This window comes from Larus michahellis, chromosome 1, assembly GCF_964199755.1.
Source record: "Larus michahellis chromosome 1, bLarMic1.1, whole genome shotgun sequence".
NCBI classification, from domain to species: domain Eukaryota; kingdom Metazoa; phylum Chordata; class Aves; order Charadriiformes; family Laridae; genus Larus; species Larus michahellis.
Genome location: NC_133896.1, coordinates 54,511,553 through 54,539,135, shown reverse-complemented (window position 1 = coordinate 54,539,135; position 27,583 = coordinate 54,511,553). Strand labels below are relative to the sequence as shown.

The 27,583-nt window shown below is 37.9% G+C and overlaps 1 protein-coding gene across 2 annotated transcripts in view; it reads right to left on the bottom strand.

The window, feature by feature from the left end:
* Positions 1 to 847: 847 nt before the first annotated feature.
* The window catches only part of IFT56 (intraflagellar transport 56), a 47,035-nt gene continuing 20,299 nt past the window's right edge, over positions 848 to 27,583 (bottom strand). The window contains exons 10-18 of one of the 2 annotated variants that reach the window (XM_074577285.1): positions 25,229 to 25,284; positions 23,402 to 23,455; positions 22,918 to 22,981; positions 16,238 to 16,326; positions 10,982 to 11,065; positions 8,711 to 8,780; positions 5,830 to 5,936; positions 3,519 to 3,652; positions 848 to 2,143 (exon numbers count right to left, since the gene is read on the bottom strand). In XM_074577285.1, the coding sequence (XP_074433386.1) occupies positions 2,032 to 2,143; positions 3,519 to 3,652; positions 5,830 to 5,936; positions 8,711 to 8,780; positions 10,982 to 11,065; positions 16,238 to 16,326; positions 22,918 to 22,981; positions 23,402 to 23,455; positions 25,229 to 25,284 (770 nt within the window). In that variant the 3' untranslated portion in view covers positions 848 to 2,031. The remainder of the gene's footprint in view (positions 2,144 to 3,518; positions 3,653 to 5,829; positions 5,937 to 8,710; positions 8,781 to 10,981; positions 11,066 to 16,237; positions 16,327 to 22,917; positions 22,982 to 23,401; positions 23,456 to 25,228; positions 25,285 to 27,583) is intronic. The other variant, XR_012585758.1, reaches the window with a different exon arrangement.

Genomic DNA, 27,583 nt, shown 5'->3' with positions numbered 1-27,583 from the left:
GAGGGTAGATTTAGATTGGATATCAGGAAGAAATTCGTTACTATGAGGGTGGTGAGACACTGGAACAGGTTGCCCCAGAGAAGCTGCGGCTGCCCCATCCCTGGAAGTGTTCAAGGCCAGGCTGGATGGGGCTTTGAGCAGCCTGGTCTAATGGGAGGTGTCCCTTCCAACATAACCATTCTATGATTCAACCAACATGTAAAATGGTCTGCAATGGATTTGGATACTCTTCAGCTCTCCTGCAGGTTAAGCTTCAATAAAGGGAGTAATTAGATGCATTTAACATCTGCTACAAAGCCACCAACATCATTTTTTGAAGCTTTGTACTAAGACTTGTAATTGTATTCTCGATCTGTTTCCAAGTTAATTAAACTGGGAGGGAAAAGAAAAATGCCTTTTACAAGTGAAACGTGTTTTGTAACTGCTTTCAGTGAAAATACCGCTCCTTTCACACCTCTTTTGAATGAGTGTAACATTGCCCCTGCTGAAAGGCTCTATTATTGTTGTTAGTATTGTTTTCTAGATGTAAATGCATGTAAATACAAGTGGCCACAACTATCGATGGACCTCCAGATACCTGAATGATGATACCCATAGTTTTTGCTTAAAGCAGTGAAAACACTGACGTGTTATATGGCAGAAAGGTGTATATGTTCCATATACACCCAGCCTCCTTATTTTCAGCAAACTACCATAAAATTGGGACCAAGGCCATTGGCTTGCCTTCAACTGATTACTGTATATGCATTTAACAACCAGTCACAAACCTGCCCTCTTCCACAGCAAAATTAATATACTATTTCAACTTCTGCAGTATGAAGCAACACAGACCAACGAGACATTCAGCTGTAGAATTAAGAGCTTTAATCAAAGCACTGACAGTAGAGATTACAGGATTCTGAGTTTCCTCCCACAAAAGATAAAAAAATAACATCGTAAATATTTTACAGATTTACAAAATGTAAATTTTCCTTTTACAAATAATATACAAATGTTTTGCGCTACAAAACTTATAATACATTTCTATATTACAACTGTGGCCTTCTTTTAGAATTATGTATTCCCTGAACTGTTCTCCTTAAAAAACAGGAGAGTATAATAAATCCAAAAGTATAACAAATGTATTGCTAATGAGGGTGGTAAATGCTGAAGAAAATTATTCAAAACATCCAGTTCTTTTATCCGTCAGATTGCTAAACTAAATGGATTACTCACATGAATTATATTAATATGAATAAATGTTTTGAGTGTCAAACCTCAAAGCAAGATTGAACAATACAGTCAGTCAAATCTTCATGCTCTGAAAAAGATGGTACCATCATGCTTTGCTACCAACCTGGAAAGCAAATAAGCCACTTTGCAGCTTGGCCTTTTGGGTTGATTAATGCTCATCTTTAGAAATAATGGTAAGAGAGAAAACAACCCTTATATTAAAAAATAAGAAATGAAGGCATTAGTTATTGAGATTTATCCAGAAAAGCACAGTGCTCAAAATATGGTTTGTGTTTTACCCCAGACAAGTAATATATAGAAGTCTTTATGTATTATCTGACACCCTAGTATTGGATTTTGGTTGCATCCATCATCCTCTCTACTGGCCACATTCCATCACTTGCTGAAGTAGATTTGCCTCAGTCATTTAACAAATTATTCTTCTCGAGAGGCCAGAGGCTTGCTGAAAAAAAACCCCACAGAGCAGTCCAGTGACTCCTGTGGCGAAATCTGGGGAACATCTGAGGAGCACTTTGACTTCTGGACAGTTGGAATACTACTAAAAAAAATGAAACTTTGAACAAGGAATAGAGAGTGGTGCAACAGAAAACGTACCAATAAAGCTTTAATAAAAGAAGAAACTTGCTGAATATTTTGCAATCTCACTGCACTACGCTGTTGCTCAGCTGGGTCAAGCTGCTTGATCGTCTAAAGTCCTGGAAGGAGGGAGATACCCAGAATGCACAGGTGAAACCAAGACCCACATCTTACAGCCACACACACAATAGTAACCGACCTGGTTCACTTTGTGACACTGACTTAAACAGGGACTCTGTTCTCCTTGGCCCACTTTTTCATGATGCGCACAATATATTCTATTTGAGAATTACCAGTGCTCTTCAGAAGATGCAGTACTTCCCGTATAGTCTCTCTACAAAGGTGAAAAGCGTAGATTTAAACAAGGGTAAGACCCAAGTGATACAATAAACAACTACTCACATCCAAACTATTTTGTAAAACATAGTTCTTAGACAGAGAGGTCCATGCACCTGCAGAGCAGGAGCAGGTAAAAATGGACAGTAGATGAGACCCCAGGGGACAAAAAAAAAAAAAACAAAACCAAAAAGGTCCTGTATACAATTGCAAGGAGGAGATAAATTAAGAGTAAAAAAAAAAATCAGCAAAATGTAATTAGTTTGGCATTTAGTGTGCGCATGTGTATTTATATATAAATCCTTACTCTTGCAAAATAGTTCCCCAGAACAAAGCAAACTTTTTTTTTTTTCTGTCTTTAATTCTACTCGCTAGTCTTCAGTATAGCAGCATCTAACTTAATGCTGCCAAAGCACCTTACACATAAATACAAATAACGTGGAAATGAACATTACCAATAGGATAAATCAGTATAAAGCTGCAGTTTGCCAGATGCTTTACAGGAAGAAGTTGTATGTGTGTTGAAAAACAGGTAAGCTACGTGTCTTTTACTGCATCTACTGCAGTAATTGCTAAAAGGACACTTGAAGGGTGCAGTAGTTAATGAGATTATTGTAGCAGAGAAGGGAATACAAGGAAGGTGTAGAAGCCAAGATACACACCTACCAGTCATGTACGAAACAGCAACTCTGGCCAGGGGAGAATGGCCATCTGGCATCACAGCAGAATATTCACGAGGGAACAGTTCTTAAATACAGCCTCACCACTCACTCTCACTCTCCCATCCAGTGAAATGGGCCAAAAGGAAAACTATCAGTAACACAGATAATTTCCTTCAATCTTTCATCAAGTAAGTATATTTGTCTGACATAGACAGTGTCTTCAGAAAGCAAATTTTAGTGAAAACACAGTCTCATCTACTAATTTTTTAGAGAAACTGTGTCCTTCCTACAGCACTGAGTAAATGTTTCCTTAGTTCTGTTTTATGAACGTTAAAATGTCATGGGACAGTTTTCCATTCTTATGCCATCAACACGAAATGAGGTTCTTTTCCCTCAGTTCATGTACTGACTACATTTATAAAACTTGGCTCTTCCTAGTATAATGACTAATGTATTTTTGTTTCCTTCAGTTCGTAGCATTCACTGGTAAGTTATTCTCCACCATATATTCTATAACTCTTGGTGTGGAAGATACACTTCAAATTGAACGCTGCATATGGAACCACTGGCCAAAGTGTCTATTCTCTGAAAGGTCAATAAAGAAATGCAAGAGGATATGTATTCCTAAAGCTAAGATTATGATTCTGGCTTACAGCTAACTGGAAATAGGAAAAGAGCAAAATAAATTCAGGTACACCACAGAATACTCACTTTGCTTCTCGGCCAGCTATGATCATTTGAAAGACACCCAAGCAAGCACCTCTCTTGCCTTCCCAGTATTCCGGATTACTGTCCAGTCTCTCCAGAATATCAAACGCTTTGGCCGAATAGTAAAACTGACGCATCTGCACAGGAAGTGAAACATTATTCCCAACTATATGACCATCTCTCACAAGGGGATTAAAAAGTTTGAGTTCAGTTTTCTGAAATCAGCAGTGAGTCATAGAAGAAACGTGCATTTTCCTGTTTTTCTGCCGGCAGAAAGTGACACAGAACAGGCACGTTTCAGTTCTACATACTAGAATACAATAAGGTTCTAGAGTACAATAAGGTTTTGAGAAGAATTTAGGCAAAGTAATCAACTGATTTAAGTGAGACTTAAAATGGTCTAGAAAGAGATTTTACGTAAGCTCTGATTGTCAGCTTGCTTCCACAAATTGCAGCTATGGGAAACACCAGAGGCACAGCCCCTTGCTTGAGCAACAAGACTTTCAGGGTGAGATGGTGGATTGAATACTCAAAAGATGCGCAAAAGATAATTTGCTCGGTTTTAGAAGAATGCTTTGGAGATTATAGGGCAGATTTTCTGACTTTCAGTTACGTGTTTCTTAGGATTTTGAGAACATGTTATTTTGTCAGATACAGGAAAACAGCAAAAAAGAATGTTACAGATGGTATGTGGATATTGCTGCTCTTTGGAGAGCTGGGCTGAACTGAGAGTCATTGGGAGGTTTTACAATAGGACTCAGTTTACTATCTTTCCTCTACAACGGCAAGTTTGGTCACTGTATTGCTAATAAGCCTATGCTAATAGCTGCTAGCTCTTGCATATTCACTTGCATTAGGCTCTGCTGAACCAGCTCCATGAGCTTTACACCTGTTATCTGTGTTCTGCTCTTCTTCTCACACCTGCCGTCTTAAAACAGTGAACTACTATATTTGCGCAATCACAAAATTACAATCTGTCTTTATAGTCTATATTTAATTTAAATTAAAGCTAAAATGGTTGGCCCCCTAATAACTTCGGTCCACCTTCTGGCTCTGGACAATACATTCTGAAAAGTGGATGGCCTGTGTCTCACCATGACACTTTTCCAAAGAACATCCTTTTCTCTTTTCACTGAACTGCTACTCTTCTAGGTCCCAACATGGTGCAAGCAACCCTGTAGATGGCAGAGAGGATGCCGGATACAGCATCTTGTTAATCTTCTACTGAAGTCTTGCACAGCAGTACTCTGGATAGGACAATCACTTTTTCTTTCTCCTATAGTGCCATTTACAATCCTTTCAAACAAGTTTTCTTTCTATGTCTCTACATCCACTCTGCAGATGAAGCTCTCATGTTTTCTTTCCATGCTTTGCAGAACAGCAAAAAAACTTGAATCAGAGCTAAGTCTCACTGTGTACAGACACCATCTGAAGAATTAGATGTTAGAAATTTAGGCAGAATTGTAATCACCTTCCCAAGATCTCTTCACTATTAACATAGCTTTGTATAAATTAGAATTTGGAGGCGTGCCAGCAATGTATTAGCATGCAGCATCAGAAAAAGTAAACACAATCTAGAAGCTTAGTACAAGTAAGGTAGCATTTATTTTAACTTGTTCTAAAATACCCAGAGCGTCCCTACATTAAAGCGGACAGTATCCTGTTTAGCTCGACTTTTAAAAATGTTAGACAGCTTACTCTAATCTAATGCTCCTAAGAGCCCTCCTCTAGAAAAGGTTCAAAAGAAGAACTGTTATGTGTTAGCAGGGATCCCGCTGTCAGCAGTTAAGCTCACCATTTTTTCTGAGTAGTTTTATTCCTAATTACTACACACACAGTGTCTCTTTGCCCCACTTGGGCAGACAGAATAGTAGTTGTGGGAATTCTCTTTCTGTTTCCTTATGATTAACAAAGGAGTATCTCCCATTGCCATTAAAAGCTTTAAGGAAAAAATAACAGTCCCAGAAAAAAATGTAGCATGAGGCTCCTCATGAATTTATGCTAGATTTTTTTTTTCCTTAAAAGTTTCTTGTCATTTCTACCAACAATGAATCTCTAATAGGAGAAGAAACTGTTATTGATAGCTCAAGCATGCAGTAATTTACCAACGTTTTAATCAGTGGGTTGTCTACCAAGAAGGCCTGTAGGTTAAAATACTGACTAATCCTTGCCAACTCATCTACATTATTAGCCATCCTGCTGTTATAAAAGAAAGTTTGGTAGTGATGACAATGATGGAAAGTATCAAAAAATGGCTGTTGGTACAATCACTGAATTAACATGCCATACACACGGTTCTAAAGAGAAGACTCACTTTGTAGCAATCATTTGCAATGAGCTGCAATAGGTTAAAGGACTCCCCTGAGGTCTCCATCTTCAGATAGAGCTTCCAGGCCAGCTGTGGTTTCTTATTCATAATATCTGCAATAACAACAAAAAGCTGGGATTGCGAAAAGAATATGCCATGCATAATACTCAACGGCAGGTGGAATAAATGTTCCTAAATTTCTTTCCTTAATGTAAACGCATGCCTCACCCTGTGATCATGAGGTTGGGAAGGGAAACTTGTCTTTATCTTCTGTTTTAATAGTGATAACAAGCCAATTAATCAGAGAATACCAATGTCAAGAAGAATAATTATGACATTTACATCTCAATTTATATTTCACAGATACAGCAATAAGCACAACTCTCATGATTTCAGATGTTATTAAGAAACAGAACGGAAAGCATTAGAGAAGTTATTTTATGCAGGACAATGGACCCTGGCAATCCATTTAGATGCTGAGATTTAGGATTATGTGTTCTCACACACAGAAAAATTTTAATTGGCACTGATCTGAGATCTTTAATACTTGGTGCCCACCTCAATCTAAACATTCAATTGTCTTGATTCCTAACAAACCAAAAGCAGGGGGGAAGCAAAGCCCCTCCAAGCATAACAAAGCTTGTCATGAAGCATCCACTAGAAAAAACGTTTCCAAATTCATGAGATTTTGCACTGGTTTTAAATTTGCCTATATGACTAGAATTTTTCATTGGCCTTTAACTTTAAACATGACAACTATACACAATTAGAAATAAGAGAATTTGAATCTTCCATCTTGGCTAGTGGAAATTCTACTAGGGTGTTTGAACACAGAGAGTTCGAAAATTGTGATCTTCTGGAGATAAGAACCCATTCTGTTCAATCTGAGGTTGATACTGGTAATTCCAGACTCATTCAAGTACTGGGAGAAGAGAAAATGAAATTAAGCATTCTTTTCTTTTTCAAGTCTTACCAGCTACTCAGACAGTAGCTGGCTGTTCACACATTGACCACTCTTGTGCTCTTTCAAAAGAAGGACTGTTGTTGAATGGGTGGCAATCATCAACAATAAACACGTAACATCAAATCACAGTATTTATAGACACTTCTCATTTAGGAGACAGCGAGACATCAAATCAGATTTTTCTTTCATCAGCTCCAGATACCATATACAGTGGCAAACAGCCAGGTCTTAATTTCCAAATACCAACCCATCCATCTAGAGAAATGGTGTACTGCGCTAATTCAGTGGGTTTTTTAACTTCTCTTCAAGAAGAATTTGATATAAATAGTACCATAATATTAAACAAAAAATACCATCCAGCATTCAAAAAAAGATGCATCTCTAGTACTTTTTGCCCTTTGGAAATATTTCAGCATTGAATTGTTTACAACTCAATACCTAATCATACTGTGACATGAATGTATTATAATGCTTTGTAATTTCTACAGCAGCTTTCATCTAGAAGGATCTAATAACAATTTACATACTTGACGCAAAAAGATAACTATATTCATCACTAAACAGTTGTTTCTTCAAAGAATTCTAGCAGCTGTTTGGAAATTAAAAATCAAAATTTTAAGACAGACACAGAAGAATACAGCAGCCCTTCTGAAACTTCAGCGGGAATTCAGAATGGGAAAAGGCACACTTGAGAATAAATAGCAAATACTATAAAAGAGCTAGAAAATTTTTAATTGATAACACGGTGTTAATTCTACTTATTGTATAGTAAGTAGCACCTTCAAAGAATTCTGCATCCCCAGATGTATGTCAAAGAACTACTATAGCACAGAATCAAAAGGATGAACGCTGTCTACTCAACAACCATGAACTGCTTTTGCAATGTGAGTTCTCCCATCAAAAAAAAAAAAAAAAAAAAAATCACATAAACCATTCACATATAAAACACGCAAACATAACCAGGTACCACAGCTTAATGAAAAATGAAATAAACTGGCACATCCTAAAATAGAGTCATAGGTGTGATGTGCCTGTCTGGAAAGATCACATTAGAGATGTTGACCACATCTGCGATATGGCATAATGTCCCACAACGTACATATTTGCATTCCAAGTACAACTACAGAAAATTGTTTGATAAGAGAACATTTTTGTATTGAGGCACTGTAAAGAAAACAAATTAGCCTAGGGAGTCTCAGACTTGAGTCATTAGAAAAGCATACCTCTCTACTATTTTGCATGCGGCATTGTAGCCGTATCTGTACTGAGATGTATTCTGCAATATTTTAAAAACTGATTCAGAAAAACTAAATAAAATTTGCTATAGGACATTAAGCATAGCAAAAGTTTTCTGGGTTCAAGGAAAGAACAGAAGAGTTTTTGGAAGAAAAAACATGCTGGAGATTATTAAGGACATCCCTCAGGCACAGGAGTTTGGACAACATGAAGAGTAACATGGTAGGAAGAAAAACTCCACGTATGCTCGCCTGATTCTCCTCTTCCCTAGACATCTGACACTGGCTGCTCCTGGAGGTAGACAGACCCTTGGGCCTGACCCAGTGTGGATGCTTCTACTTTGTGTTTTACTCTGAACATTTTAAAGTTGTAACTCAGTCTTTTAAGACAGAAAAATCTTCACTCAAGCAACTGAGTAGACAATTGAGAAGGAAAAGGTTCACTGGTTAGGACAAAACTGCATTGACAGAACTACAACAGCATTGCACTGAAGCAGTAATTGCTTACTAAAGCCAGACGTATGAAAGGTGCAATAACCACCCACGCTGTAACTAGTGCAATCAGCTTTTCACTTTCATAGTCCTGAATCCACCTACAGCATTAAATTCAATTAGGAAAGTGGATTGCCAAGACTGATGCAATAGAGGAGGATCTGTATTCTGCAACGTTGAGAGTAAAGTGACTCACAGCAGCGAGCTAGCCAGCTAAGGTAAACAAAATCATTCTTTATCTTCTCACTCTGGATCAAAAGGAACACCTGCAGGAAGAAGGAAAAGAAAAGATTATACATGCATGTACTTTTAAACAAACAGAAGGCAGACCTGCCTCGTTTCAACATGCAGCTAAGGCTTAAGCCACACGAACAACTGCTTCATGAGAAAGAATGCAGTGTTGGGGCATCTCTGTGTCGGGTAGGTGGAGGAGTCAAACAGCACCATGCTCATTGAGGGACTTCTGCAGCTTCAAAAGGCCAAGCTTGGCGGAGGGTGCGGCCTGCTCTGAACAAGAGCCAGTGGGCGGCCATGCAGCAGAAACAGCACAAAGGAACACTGGGCCTGTGGGAAAAGCTATTTGGAATGTGTTTGTTTAGAAAGCAATGCAAGCAATTACATTAGCATCTTCTTGAAATACCATAAGTTTCACATATAGATGAGCCTTTCCTCCCCATACACGTCAGAGATCAGACCAGGGCAGCAATAAGCCATTTCTAACCATTTTGGTTTCAGTAAGGTTCTGAAGCAAAACATTTGTCTTTTGTAACTCACTGTACAAATACAGGTTTATTACATTCTACATCTAAAGGGATGTGTGGGGGGAAGTTATACATTTTAAAATGTACTCTGGCTTTACTCACAGAAGGAAAAAAAAAAGCTAGTTATGCCTCTCTGCAGGTATATTTGAAACTATACTAGGATGCCACTGGCAAAACTCAAAATACCTTTATAGGAGCAGATGTGTGTACCGGAACAGTGAGTGCCACAAATTACTGACATTTTTATTGGTTAGACATTGCTGACCCTCTAATTTTGGGGGTGGGGAAAAAAAAAAAAAAGGCAGCATTATCAATGTAAGTAGCGCTTTATCATAGGTTTTATTTCATTATGTCCAGGGAGGTAAGCTTGTTAATAAGTTACTAAGTGCTATACGTGGAGATATTTTACAAGTTTATGAGACACTGGTGAAGGGTGATCTTTATATGAAAGTGTCATCACAGGCAAAGATCAGACATTAGGACAGACTAATCAATTTAATTACATAATCCTGTTATTTAAATGTGTCAGCTACATAGCACAAGTTTATATAGAATCATTTGTAAGAACATAAGAGGAAAAATGTGGATTAACAGCAGTTTACACCTTTGTGTTTCTTTGCTGCTTGACTGCAGCTAAAGCTTACTTAGAGCATTATCATTTTTATCAGCGTAGCCTGCTAGTATAGTTTTAAGATACTCACCTGCATTTTCATTAAACTAACTAAATTAAGGTAGGTGAATTGAAATATATATCCATGCTGCCTGACAGTCTTGGATATTTTTCTTAAAGAGAGATGGAATTTCAGGTCACAGAAACTGAGGGGGTGAGTGCTGGGTAGGGAAAAAAAAAAAAAAAAAAAGCAACTACACAATGAAAAACCCCAGGGGGGGCTCTGTTGTCAAGAGACCTGAAGAGTTAAAAAGTTAGACAGTCAGGAAAAACAAAACAGAAAAACCCAAAAACCAAAAAAACCCCAAACCAACCAAACCTATATGATTCACTTTAAACTACGTGGTTGGTTGTGGTTGTTGTTTTTTTTTTTTTTTTTTTTTTTTTTTTTTTCTGGCTTGTCTTCTTTCTGGTCTTGTGGAAAATGTTGCTTCCATCTTCATAATAGCTATTTGCTTTTGCATATTTTAGTTATAATTAAGTTTCTACTGCACATAGACACAAAAAATGCTGTGTGTAGAAGTTAATCTCTTCCAGCTGCATCTGGATGCTGCTGAATAAGATAGCGAGCACTTCCTCTTTTCCTCCCACAATTCCCAGAGGACGAAATTTTTTTTTTTGTAAAGCACTAATTTCTAGGGACACCTACAAGCCCTTAACTATTCAGTGTCTTTTACTCAGCATGCCCTAGTCAGTCTGAACAATAAGACTGCCCGGGATCCCAGACAAAGCGTAGGAAATCTGATTAAGAGGGCATTCTTTGATCAATTAGAGATAGCTGCAAGCACTCTTGTGATGCACCGCAAGCAGCATGACTCCCCATATACCTCACATTACAAGATTAGCAAGATAATCTTTTCTGAATAGTGTTCACTGAGAGTTTCAGTTCCTCTAAGAAGGGGAAGATGATGTTCCGCCCGCCCAACCTGCTTATTTTCAACCAACATGAAGCTCTGGAGGGAGAGAAAAGGAAGGAAAGAGAGGAGTATGTGGAAAATGTCTCCCTTGTTGTTTTTTAAAGAAAGTAAATACATACCTCTTCAGCCTCACTAAAATTGCCCATGGCAGCTTTGGCTTGGGCGTAGTTGAAGTTAAAAGTGTCATCATTATAGAAGTAACTCTGGAAAATAAGCCACACAGACAAAATGCAAATAAAGAAAACAAAAAAACTCCTCCCACGGTATAATAACATTAAAAAATATCTCCTCCCCATAAATCTGAGTCAGACTATATCAAGACAATGGGAAGGAAAAAGAAAAACCCACATTATGAACATACGGCATTTATAAACAGTGGGTAGAAAATTATGGACTGGCTTTCCATCCTACATTCGTGACTACAAACACAGCCGGAACATTCCACAGTATTAACCATGAGAGATCTGGAGAATGCTTCAAGCTCAAAATTGCAGTGGCAGCTTTTGTGGGTGTAATTTTCACTTTGGGCATGTGAAGTCATGCTGTGGTGCCAGTCTCTTTCACCTCCCAAGCACTTACTTCACCACTAGGGTGGTAAACAAGCAGTTGACTCCCTAATGGCTTAAGGAGATGAACAGTTTATTTTTCCAAAGTCTTCTCAGGGTTCAACAAGAGATCCTGTGGATCTGGTTATGTGACATGCTGGATCACATGATGGAGGTGGAGCCGCAGCACTGGGCTGTAGTCAGGCAGCACACTGTGTAATAGGACTTCCTTAAGCTCAAGCCTTGCTTACAGGCACCCTTCTCTCTATCTGAAGTGCAAGACCAAGTTTTTCTCTCCCATAATATTTAACTGGACACACCTGGTTAATGACAGATCACGTTGATCTAGCTGTGTCTTTTCTGAAAAGCTGCATGGACCAAAGCAGAAAATACTACTCTAGGTACAGGTTAGCTTGATGTTTGGGTTTGACCCAAATAGCTTAGATTTGATCACGGTCAGACGTCCAGACTGAAGTGTAACTCAGATGACCAAAAGTCAACATTCAGCACTGTCCCACACTGCTGCACGAATGGTGGACCTGATAGAGATAAGGTGGAACACAATACCACAGCTATAACCGTGGATGGGATTGAGGATCCCTGCCCAGGAGAGGTGCAGTGGTTATGAAGGAGCATGGGAAAAAGCAGGGTGGTTTATCCACTACAGTTACTGTAAGAAAAGCCTTCCTGTGTGCATGACAGCAAGGTGTGTGGAAGAAGAAATGTTTTTCTTTATGTAACATCTAGAAAAGAAACAGAACTTGTGTAGGAAGATCAAACTTTTGTTGTGTTCCCTCATTAAAGAGTGAAGAGCAGGTAAAAAGCATAGTTGAGACTGTACAAAAGATATGGAAAGCAAGCACCACAACCCCTTCCCAAGTGCTCTTTATCTTCTTTCATGATGTAGGGACACTTGAGGAACCTCTTCCCTTCCCTGTCACAGGCAGTCAACAAAGTGTACTGATCCAGTCCACCCACACATATGAAGGTAGTGCCTTGAGAGAAGAGGTGGGGGGGTTGCCACCATGTGTCAGATGTCTAGGTTTCACCCAAATAGTCTGTTAGGGTCCAAAAGCTGGCAAATATAGCAAGCTATGCAAAAGCATGAGGATGAACCATTTGGGTGAATCTTAAGCTCAGTTTGTGAAAACATTTCAGTACCCTTAGGGTGAACTAACTGGTTTCACCATATGAGAATTACAACACTTTACTGTATTCTTCCTCAATGATAGTTTCATGTGAATCAGCACAAGACCCAGGTTAAGCAAAGCTGGTGAGCAAGATGCTAGTTTTACTGTACAAATAGTTCCTTCTGTTCAAATAGCCTCCATTGTATTTTTGAATTAAAACAGAAAAGAAAATCTGCCAGTAAGCAAACTCAAAACCTCTGTCATTCTATCCTGGCTGTATTAATGCTACAGACCACACCTGCTGCAAAAACAAAACCAGTAGAAATGAACTAGTGCTGCTGACAGTGTACCACATTCACAGCAGCTAGATATTTTATTTCTTTTTCCTTTTTTTTGAACCACATTATATGTACGGGACTTCACTCTTTTGTGGTCTTCAATCTTTTCATAGAACTAACTGTGCTCTGAGTGACGTCCATTTCAACGAGATGCTCAGATACCCAGTTGACCAATGAAGCATTTGTTGTGGCCAGAACTCAGCCGAGCCTGAATTAGCTTGTCTTCTCAGTTAATCCTCAGTGTTATAATGTCACCCTCCGGGCAGTTGGCAATACGTTTATTATAAGGTGTCCTTTGAGACATTCTCATGCCTAAAGCAGTTTTAATCAATCATGGATGAAGGTGGTGTTTCCTGAGAGAATATCATGCAAACAATCTTCACACAGTGCACAGCTCCACTTAAAGAGCTGCAGAAATTCTACTGAAGTTTATTCCTGTGAATGACACAAAGATGACTGTAAAGCCACCTAAACCTTGCCTGTAACATGGTACAGGAAGAATTATTTGCATCCCTGTGACCTGAAGAGAAGGGGAATGACCTAAACAAATCTGAGGAGTAGCTAGTCTCAGCTGAAAAACGATGATAACAATCAACTTCTTCAAAAGGACCATGCAAGGAATGTAGTAGTAGGCAGAAAACTTTTCTCCTTAGTCCCTGCTATTTATCAAGTGCATTATGTCTGAAATTACCAGTATTTATGATTCCCTTCAAGAATTCATAAATACATATTTTACTTAAGCTTAATCATTTTGCAACTTGCTAGATACAATCTATAAAACCTTCCAAACTTGCAACCTCAACCCTACCTTGAACTGTGATAATAAGTTCCATAAACTGTGTTTTGAGAGGGACAAAACGCATTTTCTTAGAAAAGATATTGTGAATTTGCTGCAATTCCAGCAAGCGGTACCTTGTTTTTAGCCTCTCCTAATACAAATGGAGGTTTTAAATCTACCTTGTTTATTCTAATCCTTATTTTGTATAATTTTATTTTCTTAACTTCCCTCTACAGCAAATAATACCTATCTTCTAAATCTCTTAAGACAATATTTTAATTTCTAATTATTCTCTGAATCACTTTCCTTTCTGCATTTGAGGGGGTAGTGGCCAGTATTTCAAATAACAGTACACCACCGTACAATGAAAGGCATCAATCTATTTTACACTGAATTTTCTTTATTTAGCTTACTACTTTGTTTCACCCTTATAAATGCATTCACATTACAACTGTGAAAACCAAGGGAATATTTTTTTAAAAAAGTATTATCTTTGCCTAAATATGGGTCAAATCAAAACAGATATATGGTTACTGATGCCAAAGGCATGTATATGTGAACAAGTCCAGCTTGCAAGCTGAGATCCACATATATATGTTATAACGTGCGACAGTACTTTTAGCAAAACAGCTAAGTTTTTAAAAGAAAAAGCAGTCAGATAACCCTTCCCCTCTCCCGTGCACACATAATAAAATAGTTTCTCACAAATCTGACAAGGTAAGAACACTCCTTCTTGTAGTTGATAAATACAGCCGGACTGAAGGCTTGCATACCTGTACTTGTTCACTATTTCTGCCTTCCTCCTGACAGTTTTTAAACATTAGATCTATTTCTCACCTGTATTTCCCTCTGCACGGGCTCTTACTAACACCTTACAAAGTCACATCGAGTATTCTCTCTTCCTTTCCTTTTCCCTTCAGATTTTCTTTCCAACCCTTCCTACAACACTTACCCTTATACCCTCAGAGACGCAGACTTGTCTCACCTAATCCCCTCCAAGCACATCTCTTGCCTCATGACTCTGACCTATCCCCTGATCACTCTATTGCCCACTTTCACCCTCTTAATTTCTGTTTGGTGTCTTGTTCATTTTTGGCTCTTTCCTTTACAAACCTTAGCCTTACTTTCCAATATTAATGACAACTCCGTTTGCCTCCCCAGATGCTACTCCTCTCTCTCTCTCATTTCTAAGCTTTCTCGTATACCTTGGAGGTGGTGTATAATCACATTTAACCGTAATCTTTTCAGGTTAGAACTAGTTGTTTAAGAACTTTTTAAAGGAAATGGAAAGAGCTGGGCATTTCTATGGGGCGACTCATTCCATTCTAAGATAAGTGTAAGAAATGCACAGGATTTCTGGCAATTACCATCTGGCCCTGTTGGCTATAGACTGAGACCAGGTGATCGGTTACAACTAGAAATCTGACTTTCAGAGGGCTCGAGTTAGGCCAAACAAAACTCACTGTTAGTTTCCAGCTTTCATGTTCTTCAATTACGCACATGCTCTAGTTTGGGGTGGTAGTGGGGTGTCTCTTCATTCCATTACAGTGTAGCTATTCCAGTGGCTACAGCCACTTGGGATTTCTTCAATGACCTCTTTCCAGACAAAGTTTAAAAACACAACACCTGAACCATTTTTCACCCACCACCTGCTTTTGGCACCATTAGAACCACATATTTTTCTTTAGATCTCACCCTCCTTAGAACATTGTAATTGTGCTCATCTGGTGTATCTCCCTAATAATTTCTTTTTAGATTCTTGTTCCTCTTCCTACCAAATATAGAGTTCTTATAACTCTAGTTTCAAATCACTGGAACAAGACTGCAATCACTTAACCCTATAATCACACTGCAGTGTCTCTCTTTTTCCTCACATCTGACTTATAACTGGATCTCTGTAAGTTATATCCATTTTATCTACTGAATACTGGTGATCTCATAATGCTCCATTATGATAACCGCAAACAACTCCTCTTACTTTGAAAAATGCAACATTGCCTGTAGGGTACGACTCAGGTTACTTCTGTAAAAATAATATTCTTAGCTTGCTGCTTTGGTAATACTGCCCTATTTTAGCCCTTCAGTGACTGCTTTCCCTGCAAAAGTAAGTGTTATTACTTTCAGAGTCCTTCATGTCCTATCTTCCTTACACACTCTTGGTCTTTAAAATGTCGGCCCCAGTTATTAACCAGTGACAATAATCTCCATTGCTCATTTGTTAAATCTTAACAAAACATATGGGTTTTCTTCCTCCCCATAAATATCCACTAATTTTTTCATTGTCTTCTTTAAATTATCTTTCTCATCTTCTCTGATGCCACCAGGAAGCCTGATAACAGTTAAATTGTAAGTGTGATGAGACCATCATGCCCACCATACTGCGCAATGCTATCTTATAAACTGCTTCTTCACATTGTGATCCATTTGCTGTATTGACCACTTACATCCCACTGTTGTTCCTGGGTTTTGTTGTTACTGTTGTGTTTCTGTACCTTTTTATGTTTATAGTGTCTCACACAGTCCAATTCCATAAGTAGTGATTCCATGCATTAGAGTACTACCAATAATAAATAATAATACTAACCTTGACTGAGTTGAGATAAATCAGGACATTACCAAACTGCCTAAGAAGAAAGAAGCAGGAGGACATGCACTGTCTCCCTGGAATGGTATCTAAAATTCAAAAGAGAAATGCAGATTTGTAGAATTTAAAAATCACATGGTGATGGAAATTACTGCCAAGATTGCTGGCAACTTTGAAAACAGCTAACTTCTAAAAATAGCGTAACTTGCCTTTTCAGGCAAAGGACCATACAAGAGGTTAGAAAAACTATTAGATCATCTTGTCAACTTTCTCTACAGCATACAATAACTATTGCAAGACTGCATTCAACAGCAAATTCTTCAGAGACAAACGATTTAAGTAACAGGCCTTTTCCATGACACAATTTATGTAGCATAATTTTACTGTGAATTAGTCTTACTCTAAGAAAGTGACACTTGATACAAAGCTCGTGTTTATTATTCTAACCTCATCAGCCTTTTTTCTTTGTTCTTTAAAATTATGCTTTTCAGTTATCCTGGAAATTTTACTTCCAGTAAGAGAGTAAACTTCATATTCTGAAAATATTGTTATTAAAAAGTTAATACATGCACAGGAAAAATACTTTGTGATAAAATACAATATGAAAATTAATTTCCATGCATTTGGGATTACCACATTACATGCAAGTAGTAAAGCCATAAAGAAGTTAGGCATATCAGTTCAAATGAGTGTTAGTAAACTTTCCTGCCCTCTGTGTCATCATAAACTTTGCTGCCATCCTACTATGCTGTCATCTACACTGAAATTGTCAGTTGGGTTACTGAAAAGAAACATTTCAAAGCTTTTTTACAGATTGTGAACTAAGCTTGCTAGGACTAATTTTTGTTAGGCCCAACTAGCAGAGATTGGTCTGAGATGGATGAACCCGAGTAGCAGCTGGGAAGGCATACGCACAAGTGACGTCAAATCACTACTATTTGACTACGTCAGATGATCATTAGAGAGCATGCTGTACTCTGCAGTTTGGTAAGGTGACAGGAGATAAGATCCTAAGGCTACCAACAGCCCTGAAGTAATCTGCTCCTGTAGGTTAGCTACCATCAATTCATCCACACTAGAAAACTAAAATATCTTTTCTGTGTATAAAAATTTCATGTAACCCAAGACCAATATTTTGACTCCATACCACAGCACAAAATATAGCATTATGCTGGAAAACTACACATTCTCCTTTAAATAAGGTAGGGTAGTAACTATTCCTCAAAAGCACAACATAAGATCTCAAAATATATTTCAAAGGAAAGCAGAATATTCTCATTTTTTATCTTTTAGCACGAGGAGATACTAAGCTTGGATGTCCTGTCATTTCCATATAGAGACAATCCATCCTTATCTATGTTGGAACCACATCATTCAGTTCTCCAATCTAAGAAAATTATTTGGTTATTTATGAAGTCTTCACTTGGGAGCAGAAACCGGCCTGCGTATTTATCTGTTCTTTTTTACATGCAGGCATACTTATGACACATACATGCCTTGACACGACAATAACAGAAACAATTTTCCTCAGTGTTTCTCTGCCATTTTTTTTGTTGTAATGAGAATGCAGGTACCTCAAAAGTGATCCTTTTCTTTCACATTCATAAAGTTAATAAACTCACAGCAATATATTTTCAACATTTTTTTTAAAAAAAGCAAATAAACATGCAAAGAAGACTGAAAACTGAGAATACATTTTCAGTAAAAATGAATCAATCACGAAATATTAGAACCACACTTTTCCCATATACGACTGGAGAATTTCTAAGTTTCAGTATTTATTCTTCTGTCCACATTTTGGCAAAAAATTTTGTTTTCCCAGCATACCATCCTTCATATACTTTTAGTGAAAGATTTCATTAAAAAACCAAACAAGTAAAACATCTGTAAATCTCATACAACTCAACAATGAATACTACTAGTGACAGGAAAACTGGAGTTCTATAGTTCTGATTCATCCCATGTGACTCATGCAGGAAGAGAAAAAAGTTCTGATTTTGAAAAATTACTTAGGTTGACCTAAGAATACCCCAAAGAAAAGACTGCACAATGTCTGGAATAAATGTTTCATTCCTTCCACCCAACACCAGATATGCCTGACTTGGTCCTAAAAGATGATCACTGAAAATGAAGTGGATGCTTTTCTCTATTATGCTTCCAGTGCTTTTAGGGTAGTTTGTAAGACTTATGTTAAGCACCAGAAACACTGCATTTAATGGAAACATTAATGTTCATTTACTTTCACTAATGTTCCTCTTGCTCCGTTTCCTCTTTAACTTGTCTCAGAAATCTGATCTGTTTAATTTTCCATCCAGTTAAGACCCTGGGAGAAGAGCATGAGAATTAACTATAAAAATCTAGTGACAGCCTCTTCAGTTCCATCTTATATCATTGGGATTAAGAATTTTTATTGAGCTTAAAAAAACCCCAGTAATACAAGCTGCTGTTCTGGGTGGTATTTATTGCTGCCAGAGGGCCAATATTGACTATATTGACTCCTACACTGTAAGCGCTTCCTGTTTCTTTTGGGTTTTTTTGTTGTTTTGGATGTCCCTATGCCTCTTGAAGTACATAACTTCCAACATGTGTAAATGCATTAGAAAGGCCTGTCACTTTAAATCTGTTTGCTGTATGTTCCTTGAACCTCCAGGTCAGAGATCTAACTAAAAATAGCAGAGGGCTTAATTGATGACTCCAAATTACTTTACAAATACATGACACTGTATTCTTCCTAACCTGTCTGTTGCTGCTTTTTTCTTAATGCAGTCATGGTATTTCTACAGTTAACAAGGGCAAGTCAGAAAGATAAGACCTTGTTTGGAAAAAATATTCCACATCTTCATGTTAATGCATTAATTTTTGATAATCCACATTAAAATCAGGAGCCTTGTAGGCCCAGTTGCAAGCAAAGACACAGTATAGGATTTCCTCACTCTAGCAAGCACAACCTACTTTTGTGTTATAAATCTGCAAAGCAGCTAAGTAACTTGATAAAGATCTTAAACAGACAATCTAGTGGTACTAGCTCCCTGCAAGGACTGTCACAGTGGGAAGTGCTGAACCATGACTTACATGCTTGAATAGCAGGGCTGGCTACTTAGCAAAAGCCCAAGTATACAAACAGCGAGAATTCTGTTCTCCATTCTAACTCCAGCAAAAGAGGCAGCAGATCAAAAACCAAATATACAACATAGTGGCTAATATGCTAAGCTACATCAGAACATAAAAATGATCGTATTGTATCCAAAGTCTACCTGTTTCAGAAGCTTGCTCAGTAAGAATATACAGCTATAGAAAGAATATATGCTGATGTCACATATAATAGATGCTGTGGTACGTAATGCCATTTCCTTTGAAATTTCTCCCAGCTTCCAACAATATGCACTGAGGACTTCCTGATCGTCACTGAAAAACGTGTGTTAAACAACCAATGGACTTCTCTTCTACGAATGTCTCTATACCTTCTGGTTCTCGCAAGATTTTATATCAAATAAGTTGTGTTATGTGAAACAGTAATTTGTGCTGTTTTAGTTGTCTTGCTTGACGATTTATTTCAATGCTCCTCGTTTTTTGTATGGTACAGTAACTAATTCTTCTCTATTCTTTCTCCTTGTCATTTATGATGTTCTGTATTGCAACCATAACCAAACTCAGTCATCATTTTCCAGGCCATGTATCCTCCTTTATTTAATCTCTCCTCGTTCAAGAAACTATCCCCTTACTCTGATCATCCTTGCTGTCTTTATTGTACCTTTTCTTGTTCCAACATATTTTTTTTGAAGTGTAAGAACCAGAACTGCAGACAGTATTCAAGGAAGGGAATTACATCTGTATACAATGACACAGTAATTATTTTTGTTTTGTTCTCTCTTTCCTCATCAATTCCTAGATTCTCTTCAACTTTTCTGATAATTTTGCAAATATAGTTTAAGGGCTTTTTTCCCCCCGTATGTACTACTTTGCATTTATCAAAGCTAAATTTAATTTGCATATTATTACCCAGCCTCATATATTCTTCCACAGCTTTCATCATTGTGGAAGCTTTCATTTTCCCTACTATGGGTAATTTTGTACCATTGGTAAACCTAGTCATGTCATTATTTGTCTCCTAAAGCTCATTAATTATGAATACGAGCCCTTTCTTTAAAGAAACAAAAGGTTCTTTCAAGTGTTCAAATCAGGTGCATTTTATCCTTTTCACTGGCATTTCGCTGAGAATTTTCTGTTAGAAATGAGAAAGGTTATTATGTAGCTTCCCTTCTTGAAATTAGCACTGTGGAAATTTTTTGAGGTATTTGCTAACACATGGATTTTGAATTTGATTATACTGAGATCACTGTAACAGAATTGGATTTTCATCTTAAAATTTGAAATCAGGTTCTATGTAATCTCTGTATTGGTCTAGAGTCACCTGCTCACTTGTGTGTTCTCTAAGAAAGATTAAAACTTGGCATTTAAAAATTCATTATCTATATCATGCCATGTTATTGCATTTATTAGGTCAATATGGGCAGAACAGAAGTCTCCAACTATTATTATCTGTCTATATAAAAATCTCTAACCTCTTTAATATGCCAGTCACTGTTCCCAGCCAGGCTGGTTGGTGAATAATTTAGCCTCAATACGATGAATCTCCTATCTGAGCACGTAATTTAAAACAATTTAATGTTACTCACTGAGAAAGAAAAGATATTTATTTTGAGAGAAGGTCTCTATAATGTTTAGAACCATTTCTGCACTGTCATAATCTATTTAATAATATCCCATTGTAAATTAAATAGGAACAATATCCTACGTGTTACCTTCCTCCTATCGCATTAAAAAACCCCCTTATTTTAGGTTTATAGCTTCCTCTGCTAAAATCAGCTGTGCCACTTTATTCATCTTCTTGTAAAACATCAAATATGTAAGTGTTTTTATACAAATATTAGGTCTTCATGTGTTTGCTTTTTGTTATGTCCTACCTAAATTGAACTCTGTTTGCCTCTTCTATTTCCTATGTACAGTTTGTTGACCTCCACCTGTCCTTCATTTGAGGATACCAAAAACCCCTCACACTATTTCACCTCTAAAGAAGTTACCTTGAACTGTGTGCTCTTCTGTATGTCAGCTTTCTCCAATAAGTTTTTAAAAAGACGACAAAGCAATTTTTACATGGAAGTACCAACTGACATTAAGATGCTTGCAGCACTAATGTTTCCATTTACCTTTAGTTGGAACCAATCCTTCCCATAGGCTCATTTTTTTCATTTAACCCACCTTCCTAATCGGACTACGTTTCTGTTCCCTTTTTTTTTTCCTCCTCAACCATACCTCAAATCTCAGCTTCTCTATCCTGTTTTGCATACAGGTTTAAAAATAATTCACAGTAAAATTCAGACTTTTAGCTTCCTAACAATTTCAGTTTTGTTTTTGAGCTATATCTTCACCATACCTCCTTTCAGTATATTTTTTCTCAGACTATCTCTGTATTATTTTTTACCCATGTGTGCTATGGTCACTTATCACACCTGCATGATTGTTATGAGTATTAAGGGGTCCACCACCATTGTATCAATCACCCTGTGACTTTACTGGCATCACAAACCCAGTTAGATCTATGCCCACTAACCGAATCTTCCACTACTACAGTTCATATTGCTTCTTTCTGTTAGCTGGGATCCTGACTCCAAAGGGGTAGTCTCAATGCAAAAGGAACGCATGAAGGAAGGCTCATTGATGGAACCACTTCAGCCTTCCAACGTGAAGTTGTGCACTGCACGATCTCAACAGTACAAGGGCTGCAAGGGGAACAGAATGCCTCAACACTATTTCTGGAAGTTTGATCAGTGCTGTTGCTCTGTCTCTTGAGCTCCTTCTCTTTAGTCACCATGGACACAGGAGACAGCATTCTGTCTCTGAGGACCATGAACTATCTGCACCATAAACATGCAAAGTTACCCACCCACAAAAATAGTCCTACTGACAATGCCTACAAGGGATACTGGGAAGCCCCATTTTGGCTGAATTTCTGTGTTCCAACTACTGGCTTTTTTGATTTAGGATTTTTTGGTTTTACTTTGACAAGGGAAAGGGAAGACAAGGTCTTGTTTTGGTCTATTATTGAATAAGTAAATATTGAAAATATATTGATTTTTGGTTGGGTTTTCTCATGTTTGTTTTTTTTTTTTTTTTTTTTATTCAAACAAGGAGTTAGTCCCAGAGCCTCCATTTCTTGCTGTACTTATGGTTTTATCACCCTCAGTTCCAGGGCACACTCCGTGCCAGAACTCTACTTGATAGCCTTTCATTAGCAGCCCTAGATCTATATCTGTGAGTGCCTGTACCTCTGAGGTTTCAGCCATACACTTCATCTAATTAGGCTGTTGTCTTCTGTTTCTATAATGGGGATTACTAGTCAGAGGCAAGCTGCCACAGTGTCTATCAGTGAAGACTAGCAGTTTGCAGTATAGCGTTTTCCGGCCAAATGCATATAGTAAGGTTTGGAATTAATTGAGCCTTCTAATTTAAACTTGCACATTTGTTTTAGACTGTAAGTTAGACTTTGTTACTCATACTACAGCAACAAAATACCTAGCAATAGTCATGCTAACAGTCAGCAGTCAGACAAAGATTTGATGGTATATATTTGGATATTGTAAGAAGGATTATACAATGGAGAAAGAACATTTCAAACATACCACATTCGCTGGCTGATTCACCCACCAACTGGAAGAACTGCTGAGCAATTTTCAGATGATCTCTCTAGGAGAGGAAAAAAAAAAAAAATAAATCCAACATCAGTTCTGGGGTTGATGCTAAAACACACAGTGAAAATACACTCTGAAGAAAAGATGGGGAGACAAACGAGGGCTGAAGTAAAACCAGAAAAGGTAAACATGCCACTGTATGTGCCTAGATGCACAAGAACACTGTAGAAAGCAAACGGGTTTTTTGGAAGCAGGACAGAGAACCCAAATTCAGCTTGATTTATTGTCAGGACTAGCAATGGAGATTTGCATTGCACTCATTCTGGACTGCGTACTGTAGGAAGAAGATTTAAAGACTCAGAGATCCTGCAATCTAAATGAAAAATGACTGCCTCTTTCACTCCATTCCAGTCTCTACAGATCTGTTCACATCCTACTGCTGGAGAAGCTGGAGAACGTCATGGGCTTCACTCACCGAGCCCATTTCTTGTCCAAGTGCTGCATTTACCACTCCTTTGAGGATGTACTCCTGAAAAAAAAGTAAAAAGTATCAGAGAAGACAAAGTGAAGATTTCAGGAGACACGTAAAAGCCTACTTGCCCATTATTTTCTTCCTAAATTCAACTGTATCCCAACTCAGTTTAATAGGTAGCTGGTTACTGTGATATTATGATAGTGCTTCAGCACAGCAGTACAAAGTTCCCCCCCCAAATTCATTCTACTTGTTAGGTAGTCATTTAGGCTAAATATGTGGTATGCAAAGGCATAGCGTGTTTTCTGGCAAGTCTTATGCTCAAAGACAATACACCAGAACGAACACCATAACATACTATCATGCCCTCTTCACCATCATATGACCAATAATCAAGTGCAATATTGTTATATTAATGCACAGATCCCACTTCAAGTATGCATATTGGTTAATCATAACCACTACCATCCTTGCTCCAAAACGAATAGCGTTTCTCACAAGGGCAAAAACGTCAAGAGGTCTGTGCTCTGTGGTCATGTTACTCTACTGAAATTAGGAATAGAAGTAAAGTATCCTGTAATCTCTATGAGACACAACTATAGTTTAATTCTTCTCTGAGCAAGATTTTCTCAGCACGTAGCAGATTCACTTCTTATTCAAATCTTACAATTAAGAGTTATAGCTATAAACCTGTTGAAGTATGCACTCCTGATAAACCTGAACAGCCCTGTCACAGATGTAAACATGGAAAAAAAGAGAGACATGTACACAGACAAACAATGGAGTGCAAGGAAACAATCTGAGAGTACTAGCCAGTATGCAAAGTAATCATTTTAGCGTTTTCTATTAACCTAGAGACGTCATGGCAAAGATGACATTTGAGAAGAACTGAAGGAGGATACACAACTAATTTTGCAAGTCCTAGCGGGGAGTTCCTTCCAAATGTGAGTGAGAAAATGGAAAGAAAGCGTAAAGATACTAATTTCAAAATGTGATCAAGAATGATATCTTGTTCTTTATATCAGGCATGTATATGGGGGAAACAGAGGCTAAAGGAACAATAGCTGCAGAAAACTGTTCAAGTAAGTCTTGCTATACTGAAAAATGCAAAAAGTGAAAAGCAACAGCAGAAGACACTCCTCAGCACAGAATCACCAGATCTGTGTTCTTGGGGTTTTCCTTTTCCCTCTCTCCATCTAATCCTCACACAGCCGCATGAAAGGTCCCTTTCATGCTCAGCTATGTGACCTTTAGAAAATAAACTGCAAAGAGGAATAAATCAGAGACTAAAGATGTTGGAACAGCCACAAAAGAAAATTACAGTAGCAGCCAAGGAACACTGCGGTTTTCACTCATTGCAGCCAAAGTGAGATGGAATTAGAGAAGACCTATTATTTAAACTGTTTAATCTAATCTAGCTCATTTTTATTGAAATGGCTTCGGGACAAACCACACAAGCATCTGAGCTAGTAGATCTGTGCGATGGTAACCATCACCAGGGCAGAAGTGACAAGTAGCTGTAGTTGGAAGAGGACTTTTATCTATGCTCTAACGGTCAGCTCACTAGAATCAAGTTTGCATGCAACAGAGCTGTATTCTTACTGACCCCAGGTGGTACAGCAATAAACACACTAAGTACTTATATATGCTCGTATATAATACTTTATGCATGCGCATTAAGTCTGTTGTTGATAAAAAGATGGAAAACTCAAGAGTTTTAAAAGTGAGAACAGGGGAAGCTGTCCTGAGGATACTCGTTTTATACGTGGCAGATCTCATACCAACTTATAACCCCTGTCTTTATGTACCATTACATCAGTTTCCAATTACCTGTGGAGCTGTAGGTTCCAGGTCCTTAATCAGGTTATAAGCCTCCTGCACATCATCTGAAATACCAGACGTTAGAATGCATGACAATCCATAGCACCCTGTATTAGAACAAATCACTCATCCTCTACAACATTCCTCAATAGTCACAGACTAAGAAATAAAGCATTTAGACAGGAGGAGAAAGGTAACCGTAAATCATTGTGAGTTTATATCACAATGGTGATGGTTTTCCAGAACTCAAATAACAAACATGGAGTGAGTAATAGCTTCTTTATTACTACAATTTTCCTAGTAGAGATGACTTGGTCCCCTTGTTCATAATCCAGTGGCTGCCTTCTCAACAGTACAAGGTCAAGATAATAAATCCATCATCTTCCTGTCTTCTCATATTTATTTACCCCTCAAAGAGGATAGGGTAACATGATTCTGAAAGGAAACTTCATCTTTTCCTTATCAATATTTCAAAATCTGTCTAGCAGCTCTTACCTGATCCTAATTCTAACAAGCAAAAAGCATTACTAGTATTAAACTTTAATTGTAAAGTTTGAATTCAATAAACAACTTCCTTCCCACCCAAGAAATAAGTAAGCTGAAAAGATCCTAAACTTTACCTAAGTCTAAAATGACGTTGGCACTATGGTCTGCCTAGTAACCTAACCTAGTGACGATGCCCTATTTAATGGCAAAATTTTGTCAGAACAGCATTATACCAGCTGCCTGTAAGAACAAGCCTTATCAAACAAAACTTTTTTTGCTAGTACATACCATCCATACACTGTGGGGACAGTACTCCAGGGTGACTTAAGGCAATATACATTGGAGCTGCCAGGTTCCCATCCAACCCCTCTGCTTTCCTACCCATTCCCTCAAGAAGTCACTTAGTAAGCCAGCATAAGGTACTAGACTAGCCAAAAGTCATCACTTTTTTTTTTCTTTTTTTTTTTTTTTAATAGAAATAGGGTTGTTATTTTCTACTAACTCAGCTCACTAACAACTAACATGAAAATAATGACAGCAGCCTTTATTTTCATCAACACAGAACAATGCTCTTCAGGCTTCAACAGAAGCCTCTAGCAAATCTTACTAGAGCAGATTATGACTGGATACCTGGCCCCAAGTCCTGCTAAAAATCACTACCTTAAAGAGTTGAAAAAATTGGGATGCATGTTTGTGTTTCAGTCACTCCAGTTCAGAGAATGTCTAAACACAAGACTATTTTTATCAGAGACCTTGTAAGTTTTGGTGACAGCTGTAGTCATTAGAAGTAATTATTTCTCACATTCTTAACTGATACTACTACACTAGCAAGACTTGAAAATGGAAATTTATCTTAACCAGGAAAGAGGTTTTAATCCTAATTCCCCTTGGCCTCCTTTGTCAGTATGCAAGTCATTTGTATACCAGAGTGAAGAACAGAACCTAACTAATGAAAATTACTGCAACATTGACAGCAAATGAGTAAACAAGACTGATCTTTAAGTCATCCCAAAAGATGTAATTTGCCTCTGTGTAAGTAGACTTAATTTGAAACATATATTATTATTAACAATATTATTGGGCAAGATAATTGGTAATAATACTAGTATTATCTATAGTGATATTGGCAACAGTAATACTGGATAGAAAGGTGGCTGGGAACAGCAGGCACAGATTTACCAATGCCAGAGTGTACTGGTATGACTGGTTGTATGGATAAAGGAATAGTAGTAGATGCTGTATACCTTGGCTTTAGCAAGGTCTTTGACATGGTCTCTTATACCTTTGTCATAGCCAAACTTGAGAGATAGGACTGGCTTAAATAAGATAAGGGGACAGAAGACTGGCCAGACTACCAAAGGACGGTGATCAGTTGTACAAAATCCAACTGGTGATTCATTACTAACCAAATCCCTGAGGGATCAATACTGTAGACTGTCTTATATTAATGACACAGATGTCAGGATAGAGAGCACTCTCAGCAAATTTGCAGATGATAAAAAATTGGGAAGCAAGTTCCTAACTATTGAGAAGCAGCTCAACAGGCTGAAAAAAAAAAAAGTCTGAAAGAAATCTCATGATGTTTAATGGAAGCAAAATGCAAATCCTGCATCTTGCTTGGTTTGAAACAATCCCAAGCAACAAGACAGATGGGGGGATGACTGGCTAAAAGGCAGCCTGGGGGTCCTGACAGACAGTGCACCCTTGCAGCAGTGGAGGCCAACTGCACAGTGGTTCATATTAGCAAAAATCAAGGCAAGGGAAGGGATTCTTCTCTATTTGGCACTTGTGAGTTTCCACCTGGAGTACTGTGTCTGATTTTGGGATCCCTCGATCAAGAAAGACATTGAAATACTGGAGTGAGGGCACTGAGGGCTC